The following is an 18,208-nucleotide window of genomic DNA, read 5'->3' as shown; positions in this document are numbered from 1 at the left end:
AGAATAAGATTAGTAGAAACGGATAAGATTTTAATTTTAATTTAATTTCAAATGGCTGAACAACTCATTTTATCATTATTATTATCCAATATATTTTCTAAACCTTGGAGGGTCTAATTGTAATGAATTAAAACAAAAACCAATATATATATATATATATATATATATATACTTCACCCAAAACGAATTCCCCATTTTATAATTAATAACATGTAAATTGACAAGAAAGTCATTTAATCGTGCTCTTTCTCTTATAATTAAAAGTGGTGTCATGTGACTTATAAAACCCCTTCCATACATCAACAAGAGTTTGTCATATGAAATTTGTATTTATCGAATAATAATCACATTGAAATCAAGTAATAAATAATTACTAGTCTCTCAATCAATCAATTCAACTCCATGCCATTTTCATAATTTTTTCTTCATCAAAATGTTTGGGCCGTAACTAAAAAGGAAGCCCAATTCATTTTGTGTGGTTCCCACAAACAGGCCCAACTAGAGAAAAATGATATTTTATTAATTCTTTAAGAATAAAAGGACAAATTCATCTCTTTAACTTTTTTTTTAATTCAGTTTAAAAATTTTAAAGGCTAAGTTGTTCAAAATTGATTTTTTTTTAAAAAAATATAAATCTATGTAAATTTAACCCATGACCAATAATTTTGTGGTTAAGCGTGAGTAAAAATAAAGTTGTAATGTTTTAATTGGATTTTTAGAACAAAAGTTCTTGTAAATAGCAAAAAAAAAAAAAAATTAAAACATTTTCGCAAAATTGTAAATTTATCCAAAAACTTTAATTTTGACAATTGTATCCCAGTTGATTCAATTTGATGTAATTTTATCAACACCTAAAATCAATTTAGAAAACAAATGTCATTGCTGGCATGACAAATTATCTGTCATAAATATATATATATATAAATAAGTAGAACCCACATTATAATTTATTTTTTATTTTATATATATATATGTGTGTGTGTGAATCCTATTAATATATATTTTTATAATAGGTTATGATGTCACATTAATAATGACACACATGTCTCAAATTAATTGATTTCAAATATTAAATAAAATTATGCTCAATTAAGTCAATTGAAATATAATTATTAATATTAAAATTTTCAATGAATTTATAAATTCACAAGAAGATTTAAGTTTTTTATTTTCCTCTATGCCCTTTATTAAAACTTTCACTTGTTGCACCCAAGTGAGTAGAGATGGCAAACAGGTCGGGCCGGGCCGGCCCAGCCCGCCACCAAGTGGCCTGCAGGCCAAGAGGGTCGGGCCAAATCGGCCCGCTTAAAAACGAGCCAGCAGATTGCTGGCCCTAGCCCGGCCCGCCACGGGCCTGCGGGCCAATCAGGCCCGCCCAATTTTTTTTTTTTTTTTTGATACCATATTTGGCCATTTAACCCACTTTGAAGAAAAACAATCTGCTCAAAAAGTCATTTCTGAAGGCCAAATTACAAATAAGAAGAAAAAAATAATTAAAAATTATGTCTCTAATCTTCATCCTCTTCATCAACAACAACATTTGAGTCTTGTTTAGAAAGTCTTATATCATCAATGCTTGACTCCTCCTCCTCATCATCATCTATAATAAAAAATTACATATGTTAATTATTTATCATATAAGTGAAATGTTTAATATTATGTTAAATCCTAGATATTAGAAAGTTTAAAAAAAATTACCTCCAAAACCATGTAACTAACTCCGTGTGCATAAGAGAGCTTGAACTGTTTCATCATGCAAACGACTTCTATACTTGTTCAAAATACGAGATCCAATGCTAAAAGCGGACTCCGATGCTACGGTTGTTATCGGAATACTCAATATATCATAAGCCATCTTTGCAATAATTTTCCCTCTATTAGCTCGCTCTTTCCAATATGCCAAGACATCAAATGCTCCCGATATTGGAATCCTTGGCTCTTCCAAATAAAGATCAAGTTGGGATTTTCCAGCATCGTTAGAAACTTGGCAATCAAATGCTTCAAAATCCTATCAAATAATCAAAAAAATAGTCAACCAAATATTTATATCAATTATATATGAACAAGTGTTTTAAAAAAATATAGACTTACATCATATATATTTTTTGACTTCTTTGCTTGTTCACCTCCAATGAAAATTTGTGATCCACTAACATTTGAAGAAGGCATTGAACTTGAACTTGATAAACCATTGTTAACATATTCACCATAAAGCCTATACAAAGCCGTCTTCACCCTTTCCAACTTCTCTTCATAGTTATAAGGATTGAGCTTTGAATAAGTGTACCTCAAAAAGTTAAACTTCTTGGTTGGATTAAGAATCGCCCCAAATGCAAGAACCACTCTATAATCACTCCAATACTATCAAATTTTTCTTTCATCCTTGCACTCATACTTGCAATCAACTCATCATCATTTTCCAAGTTGGATGTCAAGAGACACTCTATCCTCCAAATTTCCCCAAAATACAAATTAGATGTAGGGTAAGAGAATCCAGAAATCAAATTAGTGATAGTATAAAATGGCTTCAAGAATTCACAAATTATCTCCCCTCTTGTCCACTCATCACTTGATGAACACCACCTATAATTTTTATCACATAAGCTTAAACTATGAAATGCACAACGATACTTGAGTGCACTCTCAAGCATTATGTAGGTGGAGTTCCATCTAGTGACAACATCCGGTCTCAACCCAATTCCTGTATCAATTCCACCAACTTGCTCAATACATTGATAAAATTGTCTCATCCTAGCTTCTGAACCCCTCACATAATGAACACTTTGTCTTATTTTATGTAATGCCTCACTAGCTACCTTCAAACCATCTTGAACAATAAGGTTCAGTATATGAGCACAACATCTAATGTGAAAGAACTCTCCATTAAGCAACAAAGTATTCGACAAATTTAAATATTCTTTCAATATATTTTGCATGTTGTCATTTGAAGTGGCATTGTCCAAAGTGAGGGAAATTTTTTTTTTCTCTAATCCCCAATCCTTTAAAAATTCCAACACCTTCAATGATAATTCATGTCCACTATGTGGTGGCTTCATATGAGCAAATGAGAATATCTTACTATTTAACTTCCAATTGCCATCAACATAATGAACAGTAAGAGAAATAAATCCATGATTAGTGCATGCAGTCCAAACATCAGAAGTCAAACAAACTCTACCAGGAATTTGGGCCAATTATTGTTTTAACTTCTCTTTCTCTATTTCATATGTTCTCAAGACATCCGCTTTAGCAGTATTTCTACAAATGAACTTACAATGTTCATTCAGAAACTTTTGGTAATTTCTAAACCCCTTCCACTCAACCATATTAAATGGAGCATTATGTGAAATAATCATCTGAGCAATAAGTTGACGATTTACTTTAGGGTCAAATTTTTTTCTCTTCAACTTCCCTTTATAATCAATAAGCATATCTCCCGCATCATTATACTTAGAAATCATCATACATTTAGGAATATGACGACTTAAATGAGAGGTTCCTGATTTAGATGGACATGAATATTCTTTACCACACCCCTTGCATTTACACCTTGGTTTTCCATCACTACCAACACCAATTTTCACAAAATGGTTTCACACATCAGAGGTTAAAATCTTAGGCTTTTTTGATTGTGATTATTAGATGGATTTCTCATTAACATTACTAGGGATTCCTCTCGAAATTTGATCATCACCATCCATTCTAAATTTCTAACAGAAGAATCCTCACTGTAAATAATTAACACAAAACTTTAGGCTTTAGCTAGGCAAATAATTAACAAAAAAACTTAACTTACCTTGCTTTAGCTAAGCAATAGAGGCAGGCGGCGTGAGCGAGGCAGTGAGCGAGAGAGGGCGAGGGGCGCGGGCGCGGGCGAGGGTGAGACAGAGGGCGAGCGCAGGCGAGGGCGAGGGCGAGGGGCGCGGGCGAGGGCGAGGATGACAGAGGGCGAGACGAGGGTGAGGACTAGGGCGGGGTAGAGGGTGAGGGCGACAGAGAGCGAGGATGATAGAGGGCGAGGGCGAGGCTGAGGGTGGGGGGTTTTGTGGGCGATTAACGGGCCGGCGGGCCAAACAGGTCGGGCCAAATCGGCCCGGCCTTAAATGGGCCAGCAAACTGCTGGCCCTAGCCCGATCCCGGGCCGGGCCCATTTTGCCATCTTTACAAGTGAGTGTCATTTATGGGATAAAAGTACGTATTGTCTGGTATAGTAGCAGTAGGTTAATTCCATTATTATTTATTTTTATATTCAGAAAAACATCAAGACAAATTAAAAATCTAAGCAAAGAGAGAGGTTGGTGATGGAGTATTACGTACGTACTCTCCATCATGAAACATTTTCTTATATACTTTAAAAAATTTTCTTATTGGACTATCAAACATTGCGTTCATTCATTCATCATTGTCAAAGGGAAATAGTGATCAGCAGTGGCAATTTCTAGGCTATAAGATGTGTTTGGAGAGGTGAATACTGGTTTAACATAAATTTATTTATATATATAATATGTAAATTAATTCATTAAATAATATGTAAATTAAAATAATTGTACCACCTCCATCTCTATCTCTATCTATAAATCTCATCTATAAAGAGATTTAGAGAGCAAACTAAATTAGCGAAAAATATGGAAATCACTCCCTGCCCACTTATTGGCCAAGATTGGATCCAGTGCCTATGGATTGGTCGACTCGTTTTTAAATTTTAATTAAAAATCAAGTGAGGGTCAAAGGTAACAAACTATTGGGTGAGTGGACACTTAATTGATTAAAATTAAAAAAAATATTATTAATACATCATTATATACATCTTAAACTACACAATGATATATATAATTAAAAAATATTAAAATTAATTTTTTACTAAACGAATCAAAATTAATCAATTTATGGGCAAGGGAGAATGAATTTTTAATTGTATTGGGGAAGGGAGCAATCTTCAAACAAGAGTCAAAATGGAGCCCTCGAGTCGACTGGCAATTTGGCCCCGTTCCTAATTAACTTCCAGCCACCGCCTCCGTCTACGCTACGGACGGCTCTTCAATTTTTCAAGGCCTTTGCCCAATCGGCCAATCCCCATGCCATTTCACTTCTAATGCATCTATCTACCCACCCACCCTTTGCCCACTCTTATTCATAAATTACATTGCTTTAGGAAGATTTTAGTCTATTAAAATTGGGTAATGCTTAGAGTAATGATTAAATTTTTTTATAAATATTTTTTATTTTAAATAAATTATATTATTGTTTTAAAATAATTTTATTAATTAATAAAATATTACAAAATTACCCCAAAGGCGATTAGCATTATTCATTAAGATTTTAATAATTATTTATTACTTTTAAATAATAATTTATATTTATTATATCTTTTTTCAACCTTTAACATTATCATAAAACAAGAATCATTTATTATTCTTATTTAAAATATTACTAATATTTTGTCATTAATTTATTCTATTATTAGTAATATAGTAAGGTAATATAAATATATAGTTGAGGCCTAATAAGTGTAGTTTATTAAATATTTTAAAACATGATTTATTTATCGTCAAATAATAAGATTATTTAAGACTGAAAATAATATATAATATATAAACCATGCATACTATGGGTGTGCAGTTACTTTTTCTTAATTTATTTCCTATAAAAAAAGTCATATAAAGTAAATGTCATGCCTGTTTACGACGTTGTTATTTATATTTATAATTATTAATGTTATTAGAATTAGATCAAATTAGTCGATTATTTAAATTTGTAATTATCAATGTTATTAGAATTAGATCGAATTAGTCGATTGGATCAGTTGAACTAAGAATTAGTTAAAAAATTCATTCTGTTTACAATAAAAAAAAAATTGCTTGTCAAAAGCTCAACAAATTTTTTTACACCAACCATGGTTAAACCAAGGAACTAGCTAAATCGAACTAGTTGAACTGGTTAATTTTTTTTAAAAAAATTATGTTGTCTTTTATTCTTATTTCATTTTAAATAGTAAAAAAATATAATAATAACCAAAACAATTGGACACAATCATTTTTAACTCTCTCATAGAAAAAAATATATATTTTTACACTCTCAAACAAACTAATTACATTATATCGTCACTTTGGATGTTAGTTTTGATTGTGGTTGTGAATAGAATATATTAAGCCACATATGAACTGAAAATTGTATGAAAAAATTGAAATTAAAATTGCACTGGCAAAGTGATTATAGAGTATAATTAATTTGTTGGAGGGAGTAAAATTATTTTTTTTTCTACGGAAGGGGTTAAAAACGGAGGAGTTGTTCTTTTCGTATTTGAGTTTTGAGTTTTAAACTCATTTTTAGTTTTGTATTTTGAGTCTTTGCGTTTGAAATTGTTGAAAACACATTCTTTTTGTCCGTAGTAGTTTCTGTGTTTTGAAAATTTTAAGAGTGTTTGTGATGAAAACAGTCAAAATAATTTTTTGTTATTTTGAATTTTTTTATAATTTTTTTATTTTCAAAAATATATTTTTAAATATGAAAATAAATAGTTTTTACTGTTAGAAAAAACTGAAAAAAAACATAAAAATAGTAAAAAGAATAAGGCTGAATTTTCTATTTGAGATGTGATTAGTTTTTGCAATTTCCTCATATTTGAATATCATTTATATATCATTTTGATAATATAGGAATAATTTTTTGTTTAATTTTTAAATATTTGACATGGGTTTTATTTTACTTTCATCATAAATGTGTTAATATTGTTGTAAATTTTTTTTAATTGCGAGATAATTAATATCAAGGGAGTTTTGAACAAATAATTTAATGAATGGAATTAGTAAAAAAACTTAGTAAAAAAAACTTAGTGAAGTCATTGGATTTTTAGATAAAAAACTTAGTAAAAAAAAGACCCATAAAATTATTTTAGAAAAGAAAGAAATTGAATTATTTGTCTCGCGCACCAAGTTGTACAACAAACAAGGTAACTGATAAGACGCCCCCACAAACATAGCACGATTGGTTCTTAGGTAATAAATTGCACTCAAGATAACCGATAATGAAGTCATTGAATTTCACATAGTAATGAATGATTTTGATGTACATACACTTCTATCTCATGTTAAAATATGAGAACTAAATATCATTACTTATTTTAAGAAAACCCATATTTTTTCCAAAAATAAATGACAGGAACAAAATTTTAGATTGGTTATCAATCATTAACTTAGTCCTTTAAAACTTATTACAACATGGATAATAATGTAATAATACCCCATTTAAAATTCCTTATCGAAATTTGGTACGAGAAAAATTTTTAAATTCTTGAGATTCACGATTTCTGAGAACGTTCTTGAAAATTTTTAATTCTTAAGATTTATGTAATTCTATATTTAATTAAATTTAAACATTCTCATGAATGTCAGATATTCTTTTATGTGAATGTTATATTCTTATGTTTGGCTTAAATGCAACATTTTTATAAATTTATATTTTTTTTAAAAAAAATATCCTTATTTAATTTTTTATTTAAAAATAATAAATTACTTCTAGTATATAAAATATTGAAACTCACAACATTTTAAGAAATTAAAAAATATCATTTTTTACACATTACATATATGTATATATATATACATAATATATATTTTTGTATCAATACGTGTGTGTGTGTGTGTGTGTGTATTAGAGTTGGCAAATGGGTTGGGCAGCCCATGGACCCGTCCAGTCGGATCGCCTCCCAACCCAACCTAACCCAGCTTAGCCTGATACTGTGGCAAACAGGTCGGGTTAGTGCTTTGTGGTTCGCAACCTGATCTGGCCAGGCCCGTTTCATCAAAAATGGTGGTGGCCCACCAAAATGGCCTGGCCCGACCTTGCCTGTCTTAGCCCGTTTATTAAGGGTCATAGGGTTGTGCTGAAACCCCATTTCTTATTGCCCAACTCTGTTCGCCTCCTTTATGGGCCAAATTTGGCCCGGCCTAAGAAATGGGTGGGCCAAGCTAGGGGTGGGTCGACCCGTCCATTTTTCAACTCTAATATATATATACACATACACACTTTATATGTTTATGTATATATAATATTTATATATACACAATATATATTTATAAGAAAAAAGTTATGACAAAGATAATTCTGAAATGATTATAAAATTATAAAAGGGTAAAAAATATTTTAGATTTTTTATTTATTAAAATTTTTCTCCAGTTTATAGGAATTCAAAATTCCTAATACCCATGAAATTTTTTTTTGTGAGAAATTTAATAAAAAATAAATTTTAAGAATGTTATTTCAAAAAAAAAATTAAAAAAATTATACTAATGTAAATTCTCAACTTAATATTGTCAAAATTCTAAAAATTTCTTCTATCTCCCTTAATTATTGTCGAAGGCTTGGGTATTCAAACTCATCAAAGTAGAGTCGGACTTTTCAGGTCTTCGATTGACTAAACCTTCTTTGTGGTTGATTAAAGATTTCCAGAAACTTCTGAGTTTACTGACAAGTTTGGACAACTAAGTGACTGACTTATTTAGTGTAGCATTCTAAAAGTTTAGCAAAATTTGTCTACTTCATGTTGATGTTTGACAGCTAGGGGTCAAAGAATCTCATATTTATGTGATTTTTGGATATATGTTATATCTCTCTCAACCATCTTTTCCGCCCCATATCATATCAAAGAATTGGATAAGATTTATCCACTTAAATAAATCATCAAATTACTAGAAAGTGACTTTCTCCTCAAGCCATTCCAACCTTTCTTAATTCCTTCCAAACCCTTCTAGTCAGATTAATACTTAGCCAAATCCTTCTCATTAGTTCATAAACAATCTTCCACATTCCAACAACATATAAATCCCCAATCCACCTCTATTTTACCAATCTCTTCCATGCCCTGAAGAGATTGGTTGGTTTTATATGTTATAAACCTAATTTTTGTTTTTTCATTTTTCTTTCCAGGAAAGCATAATTAGAATGTACCCAATGGTTGAACATAAGAATTGTTTGTTCTCCATTGACATGTTAGTCCATCCATGGCACCTGTCTTTGCAAAATACAGTCACGATGAATGAACTACTCATCATACAGCCATACTATTTCTTTTTCTCTCTGTTTTTCATGATAATAGAAGGGTTGGTACAGACCAGATTTACTGAAGGGTCATGTACCTGAAGTTTACAATCCATGAAAACCAACAATAGAACAGCTAAATGCCACCTAAAGAAACATAGTCCTCATAGCAACTGTAGTTATGTACAAGTAGATAACAGAAGGGGAAACGAAGGTATTCTCAAGTTTTGCTATAGGATCTATTACTCTTCAAGAGATGAGGGAGAATCCCTGTTCAAGAAGATCCTGTGCTAGGACTTGATTAGCAGCTTCAGATGGGTGAAATCCATCCCAAAACACATACTCTGTAGCATTTGAGCATGTTCCTACAGATCTGGCATTGCAAAGCATGGATGTCTCTATTGTACCCGTTCCGCAGCAAGCCTTCCTTGATTCAAAAAACCCTAGTATGTATAGTTGCAGATGAATTTTGAATCAGTTTACATTTCTATTTTCTTGAGAATAAAAGAGAGAAATTCTTTGTTCTGGGAAAAGCTTTTCTGAATCAAGCTCCGAGTATAACTCTGAAAATTAGAACTCTGAGGGAAGTGAAAAAACGTATCAGAATCTTGTGAAGCAATCAAAGTAGAATATTTATCGTAGATGCTTGAAAATATTTAGTTATCATCAGTAAAAGATGATCACTTATCTCCTCCACCCCCCCCCCCCCCCCCCCCCCAAAAAAAAAAAAAAAAAAAAAAACTAAATTGATAATAAATTTGGGGTTGGGGGCAGAATAAAAAATGTATTTTTGTGAGAAAGATTACTGGCTACCTAACATGGAAAATATATATTCATATACCATTATCGGTGGGCTTTGCAACCAGGTCAAGGAGAGGCTAATAGATATCAAAGACAACAAGTTTGAGACCAGGAAGCTTGCTGTGCAAGTCTTGTGATGTGCTCTTTAGCTTATTTTTAAAGGAAACTGCATCTCGGTTCAGACTCTCAACACATTGGTTGCTCCCTGAGCCAAATAGTGTGATAGCTGCTGGCAAGCATCCAGTTGGTGGTAAGGTTGTAACTCTAATCTTCCTTCCTCCCAGGCCATAGAGAGTCTGTTGAAAAGGTAGGATTTGATGTGAAAAATGCTCATGCTGTTCGTCTTTGGAGTTTGTACATAATGGAGTTTTCTATCAAGATTGTGTAAAACCATTTCAAATTAGAAATTTGTGTGACTGGTCAAGTGTTTCATGGTTGACACATCAATAGATTAATTTCCTTGGTGTTGAAATTCCAAATCAAGGTAGGCTTAACAGAGTATCAGGTCATTATCCCAACTGGATTCATATACCCTCATCCCTGTCAAGTTCAGATTAATGTGTATTGCACAATTTTTTATTCAGCTCTTTTACTAGGCATAAACGCGCACAATTTGTTGGTCAGTTATTTGGAGTAGACATAAACACATTAGCACAATTTCCTGACCCACAATTTCCCATTGATCAGCATCCGGCAGATCAGGAATTCTTGATGCAGTAGACAGCAGACTGATCACTAGATACACTGTGGTGTGTGCATTTGTCTGTGTTTAGAGTCTGCCACAGCAAGCCAACGCCCATAAAGCTCCTATGATAGCGAGTAGATACTGGAACAGAACCCAGATGACCTCACATGACAGCCAAATCTCATGAACTAACATTTGTTTACATTCCATATGTTTTATACCGAATACAATGTGTAGGTTTGATTTTTATCCTATTTAGATGAGCGCCAGCAAGTTGTAAAACTATATTAGATAATATACCCAATAAGTTGCATCATGAAATGCATGTAAATGCTACTCCTTGTGCATAACTATTTCTGCATTATCATAGATTTAACTACTAAAATACTTGGTAATATGTATCAACATATATGCTTATTACCATTTCGGTGGAGGGTACGAAGCAAAACCTGGACAAAAGTAGAATAGGCTCTCATCAGAATGTCTAAGAACTGATCGGCTGAATAGGCTCTGTTGAGCATGTGGTTGATGTAGTAGTTCTGAACGAAGTCGCTGCTTCCTGCACTCAGGAGATGGATTCCGCCCGAGAACATGGAATTAGCTCTGGCTTTTCCTACCATCCTCACAACTTTGTCTTGATATTCCTTGTAGTATGCAAGCTGCTGTGTGAGTGAGAGAGCGCGCTACAAAAACAAAACAGTTGCAACGCAAGTTACTCTTACGACAATATCTTCCAGTAATCAGCTTACTTGCACACACACATACACACAAAGAGTTTTGAGTTTCTTTGGTTATCTACATAGAACTTTGCTGTCCTGTCAAAATAACCAGAACCAGCTGACGCGAAGTTGGCACCGGTCAAGAGGTTATTTCCTTTGGCGTTGTTGGGTGTCCATGTGCTTGACCGAGAGGCTTGCGTGGGTTTGAGGGTTTGTTCTTGGGGGGTTTGAGCTTCTTTGTGGCTTGGTGTCCCTATTTGTTGGCGTTACCTAAATGGTGTTTTGGACGAGCCCAAATCTAAGCCTTGGAGCAGTCTTCGTGACTGCCTTTATAGCAGAAACAGGGAGTTTATTTTTCTGCCTTGATTTATTCTTGCATTCGGTTGTTTTGGTTTGATTTCAATTGAGTACTAACCCACTGTTTTGTAGTAGATTTCCGCAACAGGCGTCCTGGCTGAGATATGCTGGAGGATATGAAGTGAATCCAAGGTACTCAGCTGTTACACAAGGATATTAAGCAAACAGAAATGAGAGAGAGAGAGAGAGAGAGTACTGTTTATCCGGGAAATAAGATACCAGTGAAGTCTGTAGCAAGCTTTCCGTTGCAGAACCTCCCGGTAGGTTTGTGGGTGACGAAGTCCTTTCCGTAAGGAGGGAAGTTTGTCTTGATCAGTGTAGTGAGGTTGTTATTGTTTCCCACATCAACTACAGAATCCCCAAAGATACACAATATGGGAACAATGGCGTCCCCATTAGCCATAGGGGGAGCCATAGCAAAAGCAAGAAAGACACCCAAGAGAAAACTTGTGAACCCCATGGTCTTTTCCCTTTGCTTCAATAGTGAAACTCAGCCACAGATAAGAGAGGGAAATTGTGAATGAATAATGTGGATGACCCCGGGGGGGAGAAGAATTTAAGGAAAACTGCTAGTAGTTGATGGTCAGAATCTTGGAACGAAATCATCAACTCTCTTTGTGAAGAAGCAACCACCTTCTTCTTGAAGATAAAGATGCATGAAGATGTGCTCTGAAATAGGGAGAGGGTACAGGGTGTTTAATACCTGTTGCAGGCTTGGGGTTTTGGGGCTCTGCCTCTGATACCAACCGAAGCTGGCGTTCATTTAATTCATCTCTTCAGCCCACCTACAAGCCTATTGTTTTCAAGGAAAATAGTATCTTCACCCCCCCCAAAAAAAAAAATTGGTTGAGAAATATTACTGTGTTTATAACTTTCCCCCCCCCTAAATCTTTCAAGATAAAACCATGTTTATAGAAGAATATAAAACCATTATTGTCACCAAGAGCACATCCTAAACAAACAATTTAATATAAGAATATGGTAACGTTAACAAATTAAGAAACAAAAACAGAAATTCGGGGAATTTTTATTATATAAAGAAGCTGATTATGTAATTAATGAAGATATAACATAAATGAATGCAAAACAAAAAAGAAAAGAAAAGATGTGTGACAATTAAGGAATTGTGCCCCCTCTAATAATATTGCCTGGTATTTTTAGAAATTGTGCCCCTATAATAATTAGCAACAACAAAGTATCCAAGCACAACAAAAGGAAATGGCAGCTTAAATAGGAGTGACATAATGGATGACAAATCTTAAAAGTAATATTACTTGATAATTGAAAATTACAATAACAAATGAATTAATATTTCTCAAAAATTGATAATTACTTTGAATAAGTTGATAATGTTGAACAATCTAAACCAAAATTAATGTCATTTCTCCTTACATAAGCTAAAACTAACACCTTGTATAAACTAAATGAGCTAAAACAAAATTTAAAATGAAAGAAAATCGTTCTATTTAGCATGCAAGCTCAATAGCAAGGCTTTTGGTGGGGATCTTGCAACCGCTAGGCTGGAAAGTCCACTCAGAGGCATCAATTGTGCAGCTCTCTTTGCCAAGGCATGCCTGTAATTCAAACAAAAAAAATAATTAAAACAAATAAATCATGTGCAAATCACTATATATATGGTAATGAAGAACAGGGTTACAGCTCACTTCTTGCACAACTGACAAGCTATTAGGTGACTCGCAATGGCCTTTGTGGAAGGCTCCACAGCTGCCCTTAGGGTCTCCAAAGCTCGCAAACCTAACATCTGATATGATTTTTCCTCCCTGGCAAGATAACTCCAACTTGTTGCCTTCATAGGCATTTCCACAAGCCTTTCCAACAGTAACTGTTTGAACCTCAACATTGGCAGGATTGCCGCCAAACTCCTCAAACAACACCAGTAAGTTATTGTCATCATTGAGGATTGAGCGAGGCACGTGATACCTAGTAAAAGAACAACATGATTAAAGCACTGCTTGATACTCTCTAAAGACAAAAAAAAATTGAAGTAAACCAAGTAAATGAAAATAGTCTATTAGCTACCATCTCTGAGAGGACTCCCCACAGCCTGTTAAGCATTTGTTACTACCGTACTTCCCACGATAGTCACACTTGAAATCACAGCCATTATCATCGGCAAAGTAACTTGGCCAGTATCTTCCAATGTTGAAGCCATTCACCCAAGCTATTCCCTTCCCCATGCCAAGCAAATCAAGAACAACTGGATCATCACCCATTGGAGCCTTGAAGGTTGTCTACAACAAACAAAAGAACTCTTAATTTTCATGTAAGAATGTCTTGATATGACAACATAAACAATAGGGTCATTGCAGAATTAGCAGACAAAATTTGTTGAATCACCTTGTACCAAACAAACATCCTGTTTGTAGGAAGATTCTCCACCTTCCAATTCCTATTGTACCTGGTGTCCTTCATGTAAAGGCCCTTCCCGATTCCATTGAGATCAACTTTATAGGTCCATCCATGCTCATCAAGATGCTTAACCTGATTGTCACCCCCAATCAACTTCACTGGTCCAAGAATTCCATGTTGCTCTTTGTCAAAGAACGCGCCGTAGTTCTACGCAACAAAACATGAAAAAATATTGAATTGGTTGTTTGATATAACATGCGTGACAGTGAACTTAAGATTCTTAATTCTCACTTGCAGTCCATTAGTAACACTAAGCAAAGATAGTGCGTTCTTCCCATTTTTCATCCTAAATTTCGTCAAAAAATCAAAAGTCCAATGTCCATCTTTTGCTGCTTGAGATCCTGCAACAAGATCATTGTTTCACAATCATGCTCAATAACAATCTGGCAGACATACTACTCGAACTTTAGACACATTACCAACGTGCTTCCCGTTCAAAAAAACATGAAGTATGTGCCCCTTGGTGTGAACTTTTAGAGTAACCTCCTCTCTCCAAGCAGGGTCATTGTGATCAATGTCCACACTGAAACATGCAAGCAGAGATTGGCAAGTTTAGCCCGGTAAATGCATTTCATATGTTGGTAATGTGAACGGATAATGAAATGGTTTTAAGATTAATCATGGCATTACCTGGTCATATACCACACATAGTCGCTGGTGTCATTTGATACAAACTTCTGATCCAGGAGCCCATCAAATTGAAGATAACCCTTTTTAGCATCATCATCCTTGACATGCTCAAACTTCTCAGCTCTCCATGTCCACTGCAAATTATAGGGCTCCCGAAATGCATCAGCTCCATTCCGCAACTTCACCATTACCGATGTTTGTGCATTAACCTAATACAGGTTCAACATCAGATAAAAACAAATTGATCAGCAGTCAAACTCATCAAAACAATTATTAATGGATTCGATTAATGTTAAAGTTGTCGATAAGTACCCGAGCAGTGTTGTAAACTTCTGTGTAGCAATCGGGGAGGATACTAACAGACCATGCAGGAACAGTGTACGTTGCGCCCTCAAAGTCAAATGTTGCATCATTTGTTTCATTTGCATTTCCAAAGAAACATACCCTATCGCCGCGATGCTCGTACGATGTTACCTGCAAAGATGGGAAAAAAAAAAAAAAATCATTTTAGTATCAATTAACTTGATTTGTGATATAAGGAAAAAAAAAAAAAAAAAGAGGGAGGAAAAGATGTTCAAAAACTTACAGTCAACATGTTACCATACTCAATGTTACTTGAAAAACCATTTGTCAAAGTCTCTTCCATTGATCTTAAGAGGGTGTGCAGATTCTTAAGATGTCCCCATTTAGGTTGATTTAAATTACCTGATAAAAACAACATAAGTTTTTTTAAAACAATACAGAAAAAATAAATAGTATATATATAATTGGTAATTCTTTTTTTAAATTTTCTTTACCATATTCATCGAGAGGCGCATCATAATCATATGATGTGGCAATATAGGGACCACCAGATGTTCGACCAAAATTAGTACCACCATGATACTACGTAATTAGAAAAACAAAAAATGTAAAAAGTTTAACTAAATTAATCAATTTATTTAATAAAGTACAAATACTTATTAAGGAATTTTGGATACAAACCATATAATAGTTTTGTAGCGTGCCACCATATTGAAAAAATCGAGCAACCGCAAAAGCAAGATCCTCAGCAGTTCGACGTGGATATTTACTTCCCCAATTCTTAAACCTAAATTAATCAATGATAAAAGTAACAAGATAATTTAATCAAAATATTAATATAATTATACAAAATATAACAGTTATAAGTACCAGCCAGTCCAATTTTCAGTCCACATCTTAGGCATGCCATGATTAGGGTAGAATTGGTCACAATAATATCCATTGCAGGTATTAATCTGTGGGGAAAAAAAAAAACCAAAATTAAACATAATGTTGAGAAAACCTGAAAAATAAATGAAATTTAATGAGCATTTAATTAATGTAAAGGGTAATACCATGCCCTCGGGAGCATCCCATTCTTGGCACATGATCCATGGAACACCAACTTTGTAGGATTCAGCAAGATCAGCACACCAGTTTATGTATTCTTTTCCATCATTTCCATATTTGCTCTTGACATTTCCATACTCATTCTCAAGCTATTTTTTTACAAAAAAAAAAAAAGGAAAACAATTACCCAGATATTTAAAACATTGAGAAAAGCAATATGATCAACATATGTGTAATAAAAAGCAATTAAACCTGTGAAAGGATTATAGGTCCTCCTTGTGAGGCAAATAAATGTTCTTTCCGAACCATTTCGATGATTAAAGTTGTAAAAGTTTTCATCTCCTCCTACAATTCAAATAAATAATTAACAAATTCAAAATGAAAATAAATAATTCATTGTATTTCAAAATTTACATCCATACATATATATACCTCAAACACTTTATTGTTAGTTCTGAATGTCATGTTTGGCATGTTATGCAACCATACAGGAAATCCTCTGAGCAATAAATACAGAAGAAAAATAATTTTAGTTAGCTATCGCTGGGTTAAAAATTACTATCAAATGAATTAAAAAATTAAGATTTTAACATACCCATAATTCCATTCAGCACAAACATATGGTCCAATTCGCAAAATAGCATAGAGCCCGTAGTCTTGGACAACTCTTATGAATCTAATGAAATCCAAGTTGCCTGAAAAATCATACTATTTTGAAGAGAATATATGTTAGTAGAAGAAATTGATCTAAAATTAAAAGGACTCATTAAAGATTAATTTGAGATATTTTTAAGAATAAAATTTAAACCTGACGATACAATGGCTCGTGAACGTTCCAAAAAATATAAGTCTCGATAGCATTGAGCCCTCCCTCCTTTGCTTTCTTGATCAAATCAGGCCACATCTGCAAAACAATATTCATGCAAATGCTTTACATATATACATAGAGATTTTAAGCAAGGGATGAAGCGCATATATATATATATATATATGTAAATATACTTCGGGTGTACTGCGAGGGTAATGGATGGAGCCCGAGATGATGATTCTTCTCTCTCCATCGATGGTGAGCGCCTTGTCGTCATACGAAACGTCGAGAGCATCAACCGAAAAAAAAGAATAAGAAGAAAGAAGACAATAGCAAAGTAAAGCCAAACCCAAAACTCTACTATAACTCCCCATTCCCAATGTTACGTTGCTCTGGAGAAGGGGAACAAGAAGCCTACAGTTATGGCTATAGCTATATGGCTAGCTATATGTGGGGAAATGTCCATGCACGTACCCTTGAATTTATACTAGTTCTGTAGAAAGAAATGTAGATAAACAATCCAAATCCATACCAATCATCTACTACCCAATTATCAAACTGAAATTATCCATCCATTTGCCTCTTCAAAATTGAACTTTTTCTTTTTGATGAATTTTGAAAATTAATCTTGATAATTATTCAAAATTGGCTGGCTATAGGTTGTAATTATTTTTTGTTTTTTTTTCTTAATGATAATAATATTTAATAAAAGAAAAATGATGATAATTTAAATTCAACAGCCATCCATCGCCTTGTTTTTGATAAGAGTTTTTTTCAATTTTTGATTTTGGTTACATAGCAATAAGAATAAGATTAGTAGAAACGGATAAGATTTTAATTTTAATTTAATTTCAAATGGCTGAACAACTCATTTTATCATTATTATTATCCAATATATTTCTAAACCTTGGAGGGTCTAACTGTAATGAATTAAAACAAAAATCAATATACATATATATATATATATATATATATACTTCACCCAAAACGGATTCCCATTTTATGAAGATTGATAATTAATAACATGTAAATTGACAAGAAAGTCATTTAATCGTGCTCTTTCTCTTATAATTAAAAGTGGTGTCATGTGACTTATAAAACCCCTTCCATGCGTCAACAAGAGTTTGAGAAAGTCCAGGGGCAAATATGTCATATGAAATTTGTATTTATCACATAATAATCACATTGAAATCAAGTAATAAATAATTAGTAGTCTCTCAATCAATCAATTCAACTCCATGCCATTTTCATAATTTTTTCTTCATCAAAATGTTTGGGCCATAACTAAAAAGGAAGCCCAATTCATTTTGTGTGGTTCCCACAAACAGGCCCAACTACGTTATTTTGCTAGAGAAAAAAATGATATTTTATGAATTCTTTAAGAATAAA

The 18,208-nt window shown here is 33.4% G+C and overlaps 2 protein-coding genes and 1 pseudogene across 3 annotated transcripts in view; 1 reads left to right on the top strand and 2 right to left on the bottom strand.

The window, feature by feature from the left end:
- The window catches only part of LOC127787847 (E3 ubiquitin-protein ligase UPL7), a 68,487-nt gene extending 58,209 nt beyond the window's left edge, over positions 1-10,278 (top strand). The window contains exon 16 of one of the 2 annotated variants that reach the window (XR_008020260.1): positions 10,145-10,278. The gene's annotated coding sequence lies outside the window, so the exon portion shown is untranslated. Of the gene's footprint in view, positions 1-9,902; positions 9,917-10,144 lie in introns of those variants that run through there. The other variant, XM_052315885.1, reaches the window with a different exon arrangement.
- Positions 9,286-12,195, bottom strand: LOC127787849 (GDSL esterase/lipase At5g03810-like; annotated as a pseudogene).
- Positions 12,196-13,064: 869 nt separating this feature from the next.
- LOC127788778 (beta-galactosidase-like) lies at positions 13,065-17,154 on the bottom strand. The gene is made up of 18 exons (XM_052317388.1): positions 17,014-17,154; positions 16,820-16,915; positions 16,607-16,719; positions 16,444-16,510; positions 16,264-16,356; positions 16,017-16,160; positions 15,832-15,917; positions 15,643-15,748; positions 15,456-15,543; positions 15,245-15,363; positions 14,971-15,132; positions 14,659-14,867; positions 14,448-14,551; positions 14,260-14,369; positions 13,957-14,175; positions 13,639-13,850; positions 13,263-13,539; positions 13,065-13,172 (listed from the first exon to the last, which is right to left on the bottom strand). Exons 2-18 carry the CDS (start codon positions 16,913-16,915, stop codon positions 13,065-13,067), a joined length of 2,313 nt encoding a protein of 770 aa, XP_052173348.1. The 5' UTR covers positions 17,014-17,154.
- Between the last annotated feature and the right edge of the window lie 1,054 nt (positions 17,155-18,208).

The sequence above is a fragment of the Diospyros lotus genome, chromosome 13 (assembly GCF_014633365.1).
Source record: "Diospyros lotus cultivar Yz01 chromosome 13, ASM1463336v1, whole genome shotgun sequence".
Taxonomy (NCBI): domain Eukaryota; kingdom Viridiplantae; phylum Streptophyta; class Magnoliopsida; order Ericales; family Ebenaceae; genus Diospyros; species Diospyros lotus.
This window is presented reverse-complemented; position numbering and strand designations above follow the sequence as displayed.

Coding starts and splice junctions, on each gene's coding strand:
- LOC127788778 (XM_052317388.1), bottom strand. CDS start 16,915: ATGTGGCCTGATTTGATCAAGAAAGCAAAGGAGGGAGGGCTCAATGCT. Junction 15,918..16,016: donor GGGATGCTCCCGAGGGCATG/GTATTACCCTTT, acceptor TTTTCCCCACAG/ATTAATACCTGCAATGGATA. Junction 15,364..15,455: donor TGCGCCTCTCGATGAATATG/GTAAAGAAAATT, acceptor TGTTTTTATCAG/GTAATTTAAATCAACCTAAA.